Genomic DNA, 17,213 nt, shown 5'->3' on the forward strand with positions numbered 1-17,213 from the left:
ATTTTGAATTCACTTTCTAATTTATTTTAGATTATTCAGACCAAAAAGCTTGTTTAACTAAGGCCTCAAGGAAGCCATCAAGCATCACAGTAAGGCTGGAAGAAACAAAGTAACATGTGACTCAAAACATGTAAGAACAGAATTATGTTTCAACACACGACACCAGTTATAAGAACCTGACACCAGTTATAAGAATGGCTGGGACTTAGGGTCAACTGCAGTATCAATGTCCAAACTTCCCCCTATGGCAGCTTTGCTTATATATAGGCTTGCACGAGCTAGCATCCCGAAATCCGCTAGGAAGCATTTTTGAGCCAAAAGAACCCCCAAAATGAGCTGGACGTGAAAAGTATGGTCTAAAACAAGAGTTGTACAATAGAAAGTGAAGCCGTATTTTCGCGTTGTCGACTTCGTGTCGACAACATGTCGACTTCATGTTGTTTATGGGCAGGACATAAATGACTTAAATAACAGAATTATGTTTCTTAGTGGCACACAACACCAGTTATAAGTACCAGTCAGGACTTATGTGAGTGAGTGAGTGAGTGAGTGAGTGAGTGAGTGAGTGAGTGAGTTGGGTTTAACACCGCTGTAAACAGTGAGTGAGTGAGTGAGTGAGTGAGTGAGTGAGTGAGTGAGTGAGTGAGTGAGTGAGTGAGTGAGTGAGTTGGGTTTAACACCGATGTGAACAGTATTCCAGTTATCACAGCGTCTCAGCTTGATGTGGGAGAAAATCCTGAAGTGATGCAAGTCTCAGAAGCCGGTATGCTGAAAACTCAGGTTTGAGTCCCCACGTGGGTACAATGTGTGAAGCCCATTTCAGGTGTCCTCGTCATTGATATTGATGGAATATTGCAAAAAGAGACGTTAAACCATCCAAACGCTGAGCCACATAGACTCACTCTCAGGCTCCTCACAAAGATATTTTATGGGCGACAGAGGCCATAACAAATATCACAAGCTGAAATGGAATCCTTCTTACACACAGACTGGTTCAGGGTTGTGTATGTGTTGCATCATGTTTATGATGTGCAGAGGCTAATCCTGTTCCATATCTGAAGAAATTGTATTTGTTTTGCTCAATAAATTAGATTTTGGAAACAAGAAAAATATTGGACAGTTGATCTTGCACCTTTAAATATGATTTTATTAACAGTTCCATGGAAGCTCCATCGATCTGAACAATTTAAACCTCGTGGCTAGAACCTTGAAGCATCATTATCAAGTGAACTCCTTTGAGTTAAGCAATCTTAATGCTAAATGAACTGACTTCTCTAAGGCACGCTTCCCTTCAGGCAAGTGATTTTCTAGCATTGGGTTCAAAAATCAAAATAAATTACTCGCTTTCGATTCTTGTCTGGTGATTTAATATGCTTCATCTGAGCAGAGCGTCTCATTTATCAATCTCTTGAGGATTTCGGAAAATAACACAATCATATTCTGCTCATGTGCTGAAAAGTACAAAATATAAAATGCTGGATTCTGAGGATTGTGTAGGGCGGCCATTAATCTCATCATGCTTACTATAGGTTATAGAGTGTTTCCTGGAGCCGGAAGTTTCACTGCCTTTGTTTTACAATTCTTGTTTGAACCCAGTAATCAACCCTCTGTGATACAAGGTGAATGAGTGAGTGAGTGAGTGAGTGAGTGAGTGAGTGAGTGAGTGAGTGAGTGAGTGGATTTAACACAGCTTTTAACAGTATTCCAGTTACAATATCACGGCGTGTCAGCTTAAGCCCGAAGTGATGCAGGTCTCAGACGTTTGTCACTTTGGTGAAACCCACGAGCACGGGTATGGTGCTAACAAACCTAGAAACATAATCGGGGCGAACCAGGATTCGAACCCACAATCATAGGTTTCTGACGTGCCTAAGCGACGCAACTCTGCACAGCGAATCGCGGCGCCTTAGACGACTGGGCCGCCGTGCCCCCACGGTGAGGTGAGGTGAGGTGAGGTGAGGTGAGGTGAGGTGAAATGGGCTTAAATGAGTCTTACTGCACTTCTATAACAACACGCGTGCGTACGTGCATGTGTGCATGGGCTAATGCCGGTTTCATAGTGTTAAGACCAATGGCATACTATGCCGCAGTTCAACTTCAATACCCCACTCAGACACAGTATACTGACTTCGAGCCAACAGGTCCTTTTCTTATCCCCTTATGCCATGCACCAGGCAGGGTAACAACAAATACCAACAAGCACCTTAATGTATCTTGGTATGAAGCGGATGGAGACTGAACCACAAACTTTCGACCCCCTCCGGGTAGACGCTCTATCCACTCAACCACTGAGGCGGTTGTCATTCAAGGTTGGTTGGTTTATTGTTTAACGCCGCACTCAGCAATATTCCAGCTATATTCCAGCTGTAAATAATCAAGTATGGACCAGAAAATCCAGTGATTAATATAATGAGCATCGATCCCACAATTGGGATCGATGACATGCATCAACAACCAAGTCAGCAAGGTTGACCAACCGATGTCGTTAGTCGCCTCTTGCGACAAGCATAGTCTCCTTTTACGGCAAGCATGGGTTGCTGAAGACCTATTCTACCCCGGATCTGTCATTCAAGAACCAGTGTTAATGTATATGCTGGGCATGACGGATATCTGGTATCTGGTGAATGTATTGCACACGTAAAATTTCAAAGTTAAAAATCTGCATCTGAAGTATTTATTTCATCTGCTCATTAAAAAATGAACAAATTTCCAGGAAAAAATAAACATGTATGTTTAAAGGAACACTCACAGTAATCAAGCATTTTCTGGCATAAGACGCCTTCCTCATGTTAATGTGGTGAACACAATTAGCATGCAATGAGATTAAGCACACTGACGAGGATCAAGCAACTGAGGCCGGCAAGCAAACACTCGGGATTGGATTTGAAGCTGAGTTTGATTGGGGTCATTTCAACTGATGAGGTTGTACAAATTGTTTACTTACAGTCAATACACAGATATCAAAACAATAGTTATCATTGTTAATAATTCTAAGAATACCAACTCTGTTGCACCAATGCCATAAATCCTGTATTTTGGCTGCAATTACACTATAACTAAAATTTCAGATATTCAACAGAAGTCCTCTTCACTGTCAACTACACATGATAAGTTGTTCCTGTAATAGCACATACAGCTTGTTTGCAAGGAGAGGAAAAATGTCAGGGGTACACAAAGTACGTGATTTGAACTACCAGTTGTTGGACTTTCATTTTTTGTGGACCCGTGAAGATTCCGGGGTAGAATAGGTCTTCAGCAACCCATGCTTGGCGTAAAAGGTGACTATGCTTGTCGTAAAAGGCGACTAACGGGATCGGGTGGTCAGGCTCACTGACTTGGTTGATGTATGTCACCGATCCCAATAGCGTGGATCGATGCTCATGATATTAATCACTGGATTGTCTGGTCCAGACTTGATTATTTACAGACTGCCGTCATATAGCTTGAATATTGCTGAGTGCGGCGTTAAACATCAAACCAACCAACCAACCAATCATTTTTTGTGGAAGCCTCAGTGGGTGAGTGGGTGAGTGGGTGAGATCACTGACTTTGTGTGCTGGCAATTGGGTGCCTTACTCTGGTAGCGTGGGTTCGAATCCCGGATAGGACTCATCCCAAATAAGGACTAGAATCTGTACTTTACTAAGAAAGTGTTATCTCAAATATAATATTTGTACCCAACATATTTGGTTGGGTATCTTGAGTCTTTACTTGGATACTCAACTTCAGCATGAATGTTTAAATGTTTGCATGTATTGTTTGATATATTTCTTTGCATCTTTCTTGTCATTTCAAAACATGAGAGTGGCACAACTCCTATTAGTGAGTAAGCAATTGGCTTGTAACATCATTAAGCTTAATTCATGAAACCAAGGATAATAATCGAGATTAATCTTGGATTCAAACCTACAACCAGGATACTGATCTCAAAGGGACAAAACTCTGCACAGCAAGCTGCAGTGTTTTCAAACTCAACTACTTGGCCACTAAAAGGGAAATGTACTGGTGTGGCACCAACACACCAAGTTCCATGATCAGGAAATATCTTGGATTCAAACTAGAAAACTGAGGACCCTGTTAGGAAAGGGACATAACTCTAATAAGCACACTAAATCAATGGGCCACCCTAGGAGATCTGTAACACTGCACAGGAAAGTGGGTTGGGTCAGAAATATAAGATTTGCAACATTTTCATCCATATCTCCACATTCTCAGAAAACATGTTGTATTTGAATTTCCCAAATTGCCAATTTAGTCATTATCCTCCTGTCACTTAGAAATGATAAGGGAAATGATTAAAACATTTGCTTTCTGCTGTGTAAGGACCATATGTCCTGACTGTGACAAATCATCAACATTAAAATGCCATGATGTACAGTTATAATTTATGGAAACGCCTACTACCCGGTTCCAGACCCCGTATTACCTGTCCCTACCCAGGTACCCGCTGTAGGTATCAAGTTGGGTACAAAATGTTCAGTTTGGAATTGTTTTACCAGAGCCCTGGCAGAAAGTATTTAGATATGTATACACATGTAGTATAAAATGATCTGATCGTGCATACACTGAAGACTGTCAAAGCTTTGTCTTTGCTCAAACATATAAACTCAAGGGATGTGCGCATAGTCGGAAAGAAATGTGAACATTAGCAACTTGTACTTGTGTAACCATGGAATTTTATTATTATTGTCATTAAACAATATATCACATGACTAACCACAGGTCCTGTGGGTGCCTGGGTCCTACTCAGGACCCACCCGACCCGAGTACCCTGTCCCAGACCTAGTGTGCATCGTCAGAAAGAAAAGCAAACATTAGTGACTTGCAGTGTAACCACTAAGCTATCGTGAATTTTTGTCATTAAACAATATGACTATCACGTGACTAACCACAGGTCCTGTGGGTACCTGGGTCCTACTTAGGACCCACCCGACCCGAGTACCCGAGTTACCCGTCGCAGCCCTAGCATGTAGTCATAAATGAATATACTCATAACTATAACATGTATAAGATCTCTGAAACTGCAGTCAGACAATCTGCCTGTATAATAAAAACTCATAGCCATACACACAGCATAACTATCAAGGAATCTTGTACCATTGAGCAAAATATAAAGTCTTCTCAATGTCCACATTAATCTCTACAATGACATTTTCTGCTAGCCATTAAACTGTGCCAGCCAGGTCGAGAGTTGAGTTATTATGCTGAGAGACAAAGGCTTTAGAGATACCCTTTGTCACAACATAGTCTATAGCTCTATAGCAAGGATACAATACATGATACCCAGATGTTAACTCGACACATACGACCTTAAGGAGCCACATTCCAGACTCTAACAAATGGATCTTTTCAAAACTTGAGAAGCGGTTTGGATGGTTACTGGTAGATGTTTAACGCCGCACTCAGTATTCCGGCTATATGACGGCAGTCTGTAAAAAATTAAGTCTAAACCAGACAATCCAGTGAATGACATCATGAGCATCGATCTATGCCATTGGGATACGATGACATCAACCAAGTCAGCGAGTCTGACCTCCAATTAGTCGCATCTTGCGACAAGCATTGTGACAGTGTTTGTCAGCAATATTCCAGCTTTATGACGGCGGTCTGTAAATAATCAAGCCTGGACAAGACAATCCAGTGATTGACATCATAAGCATCTAACCACGCAATTGGGATACGATGACATGCATCAACCAAGTTAGCGAGCCTGACCACTGATCTCGTTAGTTTCCTCTTACGACAAGCATAGTCTCCTTTAACTGCAAGCATGGGTTACAGTAGATTTTCTCGGGTTTTGAGACAGTGAAACATAAGGAGTCTATATACGATTTTAAAGAATCTACTACTGCTAAAACTAGAACAGTAAATTGAAGCCATTTGAAGCAAGCTTTTTGCCCCCTGGACAAAGTGAGTGAGTGTTGTTTTACGCTGCTTTTAGCAATATGACGGCGGGGGACACCAGAATTGGGCTTGATACATTGTACCCACGAGGGCCCTGGACAGAGAGGTACAGAACGACCATCTTCATCCGTGTAAACGAGGTGATGCAGGACTGAATGTCACCAGTCGACCGACAAGACAGGTACTTCCAGGAACAAGAACATGTTCTTGTCTCACAGCCCTTGGTTATCCTCACACTCAATTATTGTTCTGTTTGTTGAATCAAGGATCTGCCATGTTGTTTTCAACAAAACTGGAACAAGGAAACTCAACCTTATACCTATTTTCTTCTGATGACACAGCACACACGGAAGATAATACATTGTGATCACTCAGTAACTTCACAAACGGCATCAATGACACGAACATAATGTTCAATTTGACATTCATTAATTTCGCAAAATCGATCAGTCATAACTGATTCAGTGCATAATAAATCTAGATTAATGTCCCTTGTCCCAGCTGCACAGACTTCCCCAGAACAGACGACAGTTTGCACACTGACAGAGTTCGGAAATCAAACTTCCTAGACCGACCTTGAAGTATATTGTTTTGCCCCTTTCTTACTTAGAAAAAAATTGTGATCCCCAAATAACGGATTTCAATTATTTACCATGTTTACAGGCCACTGTGATACAGCTGGAATACTTTAGACAGCTTAATAAAACAACACTCAACTTTTGATAAGGAAATGCCTTTCATTCCATGAACATGATAGTACACCAAGCTGACTGCTTCAACCTGGTTGTCATCTGCCTGAAAGGCTTCAGTTCAGTGTCTCACTATTTGCATCAAAGGTTGAGTTCAATACAGTAGAACATGGATATAGTGAACTTGAAGGGACTGGAGAAATCAGTTTGTTGGTTGTTCGTTATATACGTTTTCGATCGGAAACATCCATCTTGGATAAAACAAAACACAATACACATAATTGCAGCATTGCCAGCCATGAAAGCATATGCAAGTGAAGTGACACTTTGACACAATCTCGTGAAATTTATGTTTGTCTTACAGACAAGATTAGTCCAGTTACAGGTAAGAGTAACATAATGTAAGTTCAACAAGTTCGAATCGTCACCGCTGATTGTGTTGATTCATGCCAATCGCCTATTTTTAGTGACACTTGACACTGAGTGAGATGCTTCAGTTCCCTATACACGTCACTAATTAGTGGTATTTGGGCTTGTCGGAGATCAGATTTCAGTTCGCTATATGCATTAGTTCGCTGTAGAGAGTTTGTTATATGCGCACATTTTAAAAGATTATAAAGAGGAGACAAGTTAGGGATTTTGTAAGGGTTTGTGGTATTCATTTGTTCGCTCTATCCATGTTCATTATATCCGTGTTCAACTGTTTCTTTTTGTGTCAATTTTTTTAGATTTTGAATGAAGTTCAATTACCGTATTCGACATAATAAGCGCCCAGGGCGCTCTCAAAATTAGAAATAGGGGGCTCTTATTAGAATATTATTTTGGTGGAAAAAAGAGAGTTGAAAGATAAATTCCGTGGTTTATGCTGACATACTGAAATGTTTATATGCGACAGATACATTTTTCCAGATAAATTGCCCATAATTAAGAATGCATATAACAAACGACTGCGTATTTTACGCGAATAAATAAGTCTTGTGTACATTGATCAATAGGAAGGAGTGCTAATTGGGATTGTTCACTAGCCAATATACTAGCAAATATCGCTGTGGGCGCTTATTAGAGCGGGGCGCTTATTACGTCGAATACGGTACATCATGTATCATGTCCTTACAACATGGACAAACCATATTATCCCTCCCTTACATATATACATTGTATATAGCATCAGACCTGTGCCCCCTCAGTTTGTTTGTTGTTTAACACCGCACTAAGCAATATTCCAGCTATATGATGGTGGTCTGTAAATAATCAAGTCTGGACCAGACAATCCAGTGATTGACATCATGAGCATCCATCCAAGCAATTGGGATCGATGACATGCATCAACCAAGTCAGCGAGCCTGACCACCCAATCCTGTTAATCGCCTCTAAAGACAAGCATGGTCACCTTTTACGGCAAGCATGGGTTGCTGAAGACCTATTCTGACCCGGATCTTCGCAGGTCCCCTCCTGGTTGATTGTGGATTATGGTGCTCCAACAGTGTGAGATTTTGTTCATAACATCTGGTCTGGTCCAGACTGGATGATTTACAGGCCGCCATGAAATAGCTGGATTATTGCTGAATGCAAAATGAAATAGCAAACAAACAATCAAAGCGTGTCCTTATTATATTATAGCTATAGTTGACGCTGCTTCCAACACCAATAAAACGCAACACGGAGGAGACATTTAAGACATAATCCACCATCAATCAGTAGCCATGAAACTGATGACAATAACACACAAATCAAGAGAGTCGTGAAAATGTGCAAATTGTCCAATAACGAGTGGAGATTAATGAAAGGATGTATCCAACAGGAGACCAGGCTATAGTGTCCATGGGATAATGAGGGATGGCAGACCTCAGCCTGACAGCTCCACACACAATAGCAGCAGCCGAACCCATACACTCCACAATGAACACCATCACAGCCTGAATACCGGCTGGCCAATTAATAAACCAGCTACATCAGGTTTTATAGACCATCAACTCAAATATAATGCTAAATTTCCAATTTCGATGATCTCTCCCTCCCTCCAAATGTCTTGAGACATCTATTTATAGCCAGAGTGCCACCAGCTCAAAATTGAAAAGCCAAATTCACACCCTGCGGCCAAAATGTTGCAAGCAAATACAGATATTTTACCACATCCCTTTAGTAATGAATGCCCTCCATCTCGCTCAGTCTGCATGGGGTCTGCTAATTCAATCATTGAGTGGAACGCAATTTCAACCCAGAATCAATTGCTATGCTTTTGAAGTGACACTGAAAAATATTTCACATCAGACATGGCTAATGAAAATCTCAATGGAAAATTTAAGACACTTTTGAGATGTTTTAAGATACTTCATGTATGAAAATGTCCAGGTAAGGCTGGGACGAGTCCAAATTTACTACCCGGGTACCCACCCCCCTATTACCCGACCCTACCCGGGTACCCACTGTAGGTCTCAGGAGATGTCTTAAAATGTCCAATTGGGAACATTTTTAGCATAGCCCTGGCAAAACGTATTTTGATACATGTATTAAACAATCTCGCCTTTCATACACTGAAGTTGAATTAAGTTATATCTTTATTCAACCATATGAAAAATCAGAAGGAATGGGTGCATAGTTAGAAAGAAATGCGAACTGAAGAGTTCTAGATCATTTTTGTCATTAAACAATATATCACGTGACTAACCACGGGTCCGGGTAGTCCTGTGGGTACCCGGGTCCTACTCAGTACCCACCCGACCCGAGTACCCAAGTTACCCGTCCCAGCCCTACTATCAGGTGCATCTCAATTAAACAAGAAGTACACCTGCACCTAAAGAAATGAACACTTCATGTAGCTAAGGATGTGTCAAAACATATTTGACCTTTTACCGTTATGTACCTTTTGTGTGGTCTTGCTTTTCATAACACTGCTCTTCATCTCATGTATAGTACATCTGCATGAACATGTGAGGTATTTACTTGCTTGTGATTCCTGAATTAGACATATGAAGGCAAGTTTGTTTGTTTGTTGTTTAATGCCGAACAAAGCAATATTCCAGCTATATGACAATGGTCTGTAAATAACCTATTCTAGCCCGGACAATCTAGTGATTGACATCATGAGCTTCAATCTACACATTTGGGATACAATGACATGCATCAACCAAGTCAGCAAACCTGACCACCCGATGCAGTTAGTTGTCCCTTATGACAATCATAGTTGCTCTGCTATCGAGTCCTAAGACCAAGAAATTGGTTGGAGACAAATGCCAGTAGGACGTATTCATGATTTTAACAAATATTAATCTTCTAGACTTCAGGGAGAAGTCAGGATGTCAGGATCCCAACTAAAACATAACATTTGGAAATTATGTGCAAACACTGACACAGACCTTTAATCATGTTATTGATGAATCAATTTACACCGCCTGTATGAAACTGATTAATCAATAAAATCTTTAAAAGCAAAGTATATGGTTAAATAGGATTTTTATCCCAAATACCCCTAATCATAATGTCTATGAGTCATATTTGATCATTCAGTGCTAGTTCCTGAAAAATTATCCAAAGGACACAAACAGAATTTCCTTTTTATTTTAATGTTTTCCAAACAAGAAGTTCATGATGTTGACTATGGCTTACAATGCTAAATAATGCTATTATAATGCTAAACAAAATTGGATCTTACCAAAAAAACAAAAAAATTGTCCATGAAAAAAGTAAGTATACTTCAGGCCCTTGACAAAAAAGGAATTGCCTGCAATGAAAATTACATTGGTGCAAGGTGTTTTTCTACAATACAGGCTCACAGTTAGAAATAAAAAGGAATATCTGGTTTTGCAGCTAAGCTGTAAAATATCTAATTTCGAAACAAAATCCCAGTCACATTGATAGATGTGTGGGTGTGGCTGCTTGTCCTAGTCTGGACTAATGCTGATTTATAGTGCTAGCCAACTGAGATGCCATGCCGCAGTTTAACATGAATACCCCACTCAGACACAGTATACTGACTCCGAGCCGACCAGTCCTTGTTTTAGCCCCTTAATGCCGAGCGCCAGACAGGATAACAACAAGTACCATCTTTTAACGTCTTTTGGTATGACGTGGCTGGGGATCGAACCCAGGACTACCCGGACCCATGGTTAGTCATGTGACACATGGTTAAATGACAATAACAATAAAATTCCATGGTTACACTAGTACAACTCACTAATGTTCACATTTCTTTCTGACTATGCACACATTCCTTCTGACTTTTATATGTTTGAGTAAAGACAAAGCGTCAGTCAACTTCAGTGTATGCATGATCAGATCGTTTTACACTATATCTAAACACTTTTTGCCAGGGCTCCGATAAAACAATTCCCAATTGAACATTTTGTACCTACTCTTGAGACCTACAGTGGGTACCTGGGTAGGGTCGGGTAATAGGGGGTTGGGTATCTGGGTAGTAAATTTCCCTTCTACTGAGCTATAGCCCTATTGCCTATGCTTTGTGGTGCAGAGTTGCTCCTTTAGGAGCACGAAACAATGCTAGAAACCTATGATAGGGTTTGAATCCCGGCTTTCCCTTATACTGTTTCTAGGTTTGTCTACATCATGCTCATGGTTTTACCAAAGCGGTAAATGCCAAAGACCAGGGCCCACTTGCACAAAGCAAATCAAGCTAAGATGAATGTAACTCCCATACTTTAACATAGGCTTAAGATAATCTTGGCACTAAGATGGCTTTGTGCAAGTGGCCCCTGCACTGTATTTTCTAGAGTATAGCATACACTTTTTTCTGAAAGAAGGGCAGCTAACGTAAGATTTCAAGTAGTTTTGGTTCTTTGGGCTTTCCTCCCAAATCGCGATGACATGCACCACCGTCATATAGCTGGCATATTGCTGAGTGAGGTGTTAAACAACAAACAAACAAACCAAACGATGACATGCTGTGCTATATAACTGACATGCTGTTCAAAGTGGCATCAATCACAACTCACTCACTAGTTAGCACATCATCAGTGGCAAGAGCTTCGCCCATCACTATTTATGAAAGCACTGTTGCTAGGAAATGTATCCAATGCAAAAAAACATAAAAAATCAACCCCTCAATCACACTGAAATCAACCCAAACAGCATCTCGGGACCATTTCATACACTCTTTTCAAAAGAGTATGATTTTTGCTTACAAATCAGCCACATAAACAAAATGCAAAGCAACCTACACACTTTTTTCATTAGATTTTTTTGGTTTGGTTTGTTGTTTTACGCCGCACTCAGCAATATTCCAGCTATATGACAGCGGTCTGTAAATAACTGAGTCTGGACCAGACAATCCAGTGATTAATATCATGAGTATCGATCAACGCAATTGGGATCGATGACATGCATCAACCAAATCAGCAGGCCTGACCACCCGATCCTGTTAGTCGCCTTTTACAACAAGCATAGTCACCTTTTACGACAAGCATGGGTTGCTGAAGATCTATCCCGGATCTTCACAGGTATTTTTCATTAGAACAGTAGCTATGGTCATGATAGATTTACTATAGTCATATAAAAACTTTGGGTGTTCTTTAACTCTTTTTGGGTAGTACATATAATACACAGATCTCACAAAGAGTTAAATAGGTCAAGTTCAGGAATCTATTAGTGAGTGAGTGAGTGAGTGAGTATGGTTTTCCGCCGCTTTTAGCAATATTCCAGCAATATCATGATGGGGGACACCAGAAATGGGCTTCACACATTGTACCCATGTCGGGAATCAAACCGGGGTCTTCGGCGTGACGAGCAAACGCTTTAAACACTAGGCTACCCGACCGCCCCAAGAATCTAATAATGTCAATTAACTTCACTTTTGTGGGAAAATCTGTTCAAACCATTCCTAACAAGCCGTGATTATTGAAAAAGAGCAGAAACAGCTCCCTTATAGAGCTCTACAGTACACAAAGAAAATATTGATCTCTGAAGCGAAAAACATTTTCACAGCAAGTATGTTCCTCTTGATCTCTGTGAACACATCCCCGATTCCTGTAACAGGAGCCTACAGCCTTCACGAACTGTCTAGAATGATTACATCACATAATTACTGTCTTCTAACCTAACATTTCAAATCTACAGAGGAATAGACATGGTATATAGATCAAATACATTGTAATTTACTTGTTTATATAATTGTACTCACTTGTGTAGTTTAAGCATGGAATTTAGGAAATATGCAAAGAAAACAACAATACACCAGCTGATACACATGCTGAAATATTATTGAGAAGTGTTTCGAAAAAGGGGTTCCTGGAGTCTTTGAGATTTGGTCCTAAGTATTTGAACCTCGGGACCCCGGAGCTTTTAACTCGTAACACTAGGATTATGACAAAGACACTTGACTTTCTTGAGACTATTAAATCTCCTCCATACAGCCTAAAATCACAGACAAGTATGCCAAATCAAGATGAGTCAAGATCAAGACCTTCCGCTCTCTGAGTAGATGCTATACTACCACAGTATGTGTACAAAATAGAGAGAAATGTTTTGTGGATTATGCAGAAACAAGTGGATGATTTGTTTGACTGTGATATTAATCCAGTCAAAAGTGAGGAGCTGGCGTTGTTCTTTCTTAGTAATTTTGATATAAAAACTGTTGTGACTTTATACATAATTATCTGTACTGGATGTATGGTGTCAGTTATTAACTCACAGCTTTCAGACATGGGACCCATGCCAATTTACACTTGTCAGAGGGGTACACAAAGTATGTGATCTAGACGACCAGTTGTCGGACTTTCATTTTGTGGAAGCCTCGGTGGCTGAGTGGGTTAGATCGCTGTGTGCTGGTGATTAGGTGCCTCACTCTGGCAGTGTGGGTTCGAATCCTGGATGGGACTCAACCTAAATATGTATGAGAAACCGTACTTCACTAAGAAAGCGTTATCCCAAATATAACATTTGTTACATGTTATATTAACTCACAGTCTCACTTTCTGATATCAATGTGGCTTTACACCTCATGGTGACAAAAAATGTTCAAACATCACCATAACTGTTCCTTAAATGTGTATACTAATAATAAAATACTATCAACAAATTTTTCTTTCAGTTTAGCATCCATACGAAATACATCTGGCTGCAGTGGATCATATGACACATGCACTAACCATACTAATGTACATCAGAACTAAAATTTGCATGACAACTTTAAAAACACAATCTAATTCTATTAAATGTTTGCATGCATTAATCATATTGATCACCGTTATACTGCAATGTGTGTGATAACTATGGCAACACATTGTATATAGAAATAATAACACATGTATAAGAAAAACTTATTAATAGACAAGCTGGTCCATTTTCATGATAATGTGATGTAATCTTTAACACTAATAACAGAAACAATGATGTTGAACAAAAATATGGCATAGAAACACAGGTTATTAGTAAATAAACTATTTATTTGATATTTACTACTCAAACAAAGTTAAAGAACACCCAATTTGTTCATACAATTGGTAAATCTGTCAAGTCATTACAATAATAACTATAGTCATATATAAAAAATTGGCTTGTTATTTAACTTCTTTTGAGTAGAATGGATACTCCAAGCCTACTGGAATTCATGGTTTCCAACACCAACAGGTTCCAGACCAAGATGTGTGTGTGTGTGGGGGGGGGGGGGGGGGTGGGGGGGGGGTGTCACTTTACAATTATTATAAAACATTCATTAGATGTAGTGAGTGAATGTTATCGCAAAGTGCAGTTTCAGTATTACGTACAGTTATATCCCAGCAGCCTATCAGTAATCAAGTCCAGATGAAGCACACTAGTGGTTGATAGCATGAGCAACAACCCATAAGGGGACTGCTATATACCGCTCAACTTACGATAGGGATAATCAGATATGTCTTTTTATTCAATAGTCACTTGTGATCTTATGTGAACCCGTTTTGTGTATCATAGAAAACTACATATCCCTGTCAAAAGTGGAGTGGTATATTTTGAGGGGCATGACATGACAACAACAATGATGAATCACATGCTGATGACACATTCTGCAAATCTGAATTGTGACCAATTTACATCATTGTTATGAACGAATGTTTGGGAAGATCAAATGATGTCAACAAACGTTGACCCTTTGCTACATTGCATGTTGAAAATTCCTGATTACAAGGCACTTTAACATGCTACAAGAACATCTGCATCAAAACCACATAGCTATATGCTGGACATACTGTTACAACAGGGGTCCTGCGACTCCCCATCCACACTCATGGTGCATCTGACTTGGCTGCATGGGCCTCCACAGAAAAATCAATATGTGAGGACTGACCTGTTCAGTGCCTTTAAGAGTGCATTATCGTGCACATCTGTCAGTTACCCAAACAACAATAGCAACATAAAAGTCGAGCAAGCGATAATCTATAAGCATGAAAACAGACCCAGAGAGCATATTCAAGTAAGAACAAAACTTCTTGGGAGTTTCCGGCATAAAAATTCCTCAATGCATGGGTATCCCCTTCAAATTCTAGTGCCAACTACACAAGTGTTCATTGTCGATAGTTGCTAAAACCGCATCTGTCAAATAATCCTACAGTCTGTCCACACTGACAAGCAGGTGATTCTCACTGTCAACACACCCCATGCATTCCATCGCTACAGTGCCACTGGGACACACCCTGCCCCGACCGTTTGCATGCTGAGAGTGAGAGCTTTCACTGAGCGCACCTGTTTCGCGTTCTACGTCAGGAGTCAGAAAGTGCCAACTTACCACGAAAACTAAGGTGTAGAGAAACAACAGAAGTTTGTTGCAGCTATATGCAGTGCAGGCACACATAGATCTCCGAGGGTGCTTTCTGTTCGGGCGTAATTCCGGGAGCATTCGCTCCATGCCTTCAGACCCTGCCGCCATTGTGTTCGTTTGATGACCTAGATGGTCGGGGCTTGATCACATGACAGTCACATGACAAATTCCGAAACTATATAATGATGGCGGGGAATTTAAAACAAGATGAACGTTGATCGATTTTCATTTCAAGGAGTTTTTGTCCCTTTCCCCAGATCTATATATATTTTACAATACTTGTTTACCAGTTGTTTACATGTAGTTGATTTCCGGTTAAAAAGAGATGTTAAACAGACGTTGATTTTCGTGTCATGTGTAAAATTGATTCGATCATTGTCTAGGTGCCATATTAGAGTATTTTTTAACCACTATATTTATGTGTACCATGACAGTTGATTTTGAAGACTAACAAAGAGCGTTTAAAAGACGATCAATTTCCTGGGACTAAGGGTGCCGGACCCCTTTTGGTACTCCGGGTGTCGAACCCTGTGGTATTCTGGATACGGCAGAGCACTGCGCTGGATGCCATTTCTTTGTACGTGGATACCAATATTTCAATTTGGAAAATTATTTTTCGTCGTTTTGGGTGACAAATCAAAAGAATTATTTAGCTCTAATATGTTGAGCACGTATATGTAGTCATACACTTTGTGTGAAAATCCCAGCGAGCTTGACCACCCGATCCCGTTAGTCGCCTCCTAAGGCAAGCTTACTCGTTTTTTCACAGCAAGCATGGGTTGCTGAAAACCTATTCTACCCCGGATCTTCACGGGTTGTTATATTGATGTGATACATCAAACCGATAATCTTGATATCACAACACGATAAGTATGCAAATGAGGTGACCTTGCAGAAACTACTTATAATACGCTGCACGCACCGACGCGTTGTTCACTTGCCCAAAACACTTTTGATGTTTCCGACACAGGAACCGCTTCGGCGGCTAATAATCTCTATTTCAGGGGGCGGTTGGGTAGGCTTGTAGTTGAACCGTTCGCTCGTCAAGCCGAAGTCCCGGGTTCAGTTCCCTACATGGGTACAATGTGTAAAGCCCATGCCGTGTGTCCCCCGCCGTGATGTTGCTGGATTATTGCTAAAAGCGGCTTAAAATCCATCTCACACACTATTTATTTCACAGTCGGTAGTTCAACACGACCAACCACGGGCTGCACAGGCAAAACGTACATATCGCAGAAGCATAGGTCAAACAGCGCTTCTTGGCTTACATGCACCAGGTTCGAACCTTTTTGTTTTAGTTGTGAGAGGTGAGTTGAGGCTAGGTGAAATTGGGTTTAACGTCGCGTCCAAGATTATTGCACTTATATAGCGACGTGCATGCACGTGTGTGTGTGGCTGCTTGTACTAGTCCGGACTGATGCCGATTTATAGTGCTAGCCAACTGAGATACCATGCCGCAGTTTAACATGAATACCCCACTCAGACACAGTATACTGACTCCGAGCCGACCAGTCCTTGTTTTAGCCCCTTAATGACGAGCGCCAGACAGGGTAACAACAAGTACCATCTTTTAACGTCTTTTGGTATGACGTGGCCGGGGATCGAGCCCGGACCTTCCGCTCTCCGGGCGGACGCTCTACCACTAGACCACGGAGGCGGTCTCAGTGGTGAGACATTGAATCACGTGATGTGAGAGTTTCTCTTTAAACAAGCAGCTCTTCGAAAACTTCGTATTCAAGATCAATACCGCAAACCGTTTCCTAAACATACGAATGCATGCTAACGTTTTAGATGCAACTATGAACTAGTATTGAAGGAATGCACTTAAATAACTCGACGTAGCGAACACTTCAGTCAAAGAAACCCTAAACCAA

General features: G+C 40.7%; 1 protein-coding gene across 3 annotated transcripts in view; it reads right to left on the reverse strand.

Moving 5' to 3' along the window:
- LOC124149336 (tetraspanin-15-like) overlaps window positions 1-15,462 on the reverse strand; it is a 94,635-nt gene extending 79,173 nt beyond the window's left edge. For all 3 annotated transcript variants that reach the window (XR_007219965.1, XR_007219964.1, XM_046520851.2), the window contains exon 1: window positions 15,307-15,462. Coding sequence is in view for 1 of the 3 variants with exons in the window: in XM_046520851.2 (XP_046376807.1) it covers window positions 15,307-15,447 (141 nt within the window). In the remaining 2 variants the exon portion in view is untranslated. The remainder of the gene's footprint in view (window positions 1-15,306) is intronic.
- Window positions 15,463-17,213: the final 1,751 nt, after the last annotated feature.

This window comes from Haliotis rufescens, unplaced genomic scaffold (assembly GCF_023055435.1).
Source record: "Haliotis rufescens isolate VD_foot unplaced genomic scaffold, xgHalRufe1.0.p SCAF_11, whole genome shotgun sequence".
Taxonomy (NCBI): domain Eukaryota; kingdom Metazoa; phylum Mollusca; class Gastropoda; order Lepetellida; family Haliotidae; genus Haliotis; species Haliotis rufescens.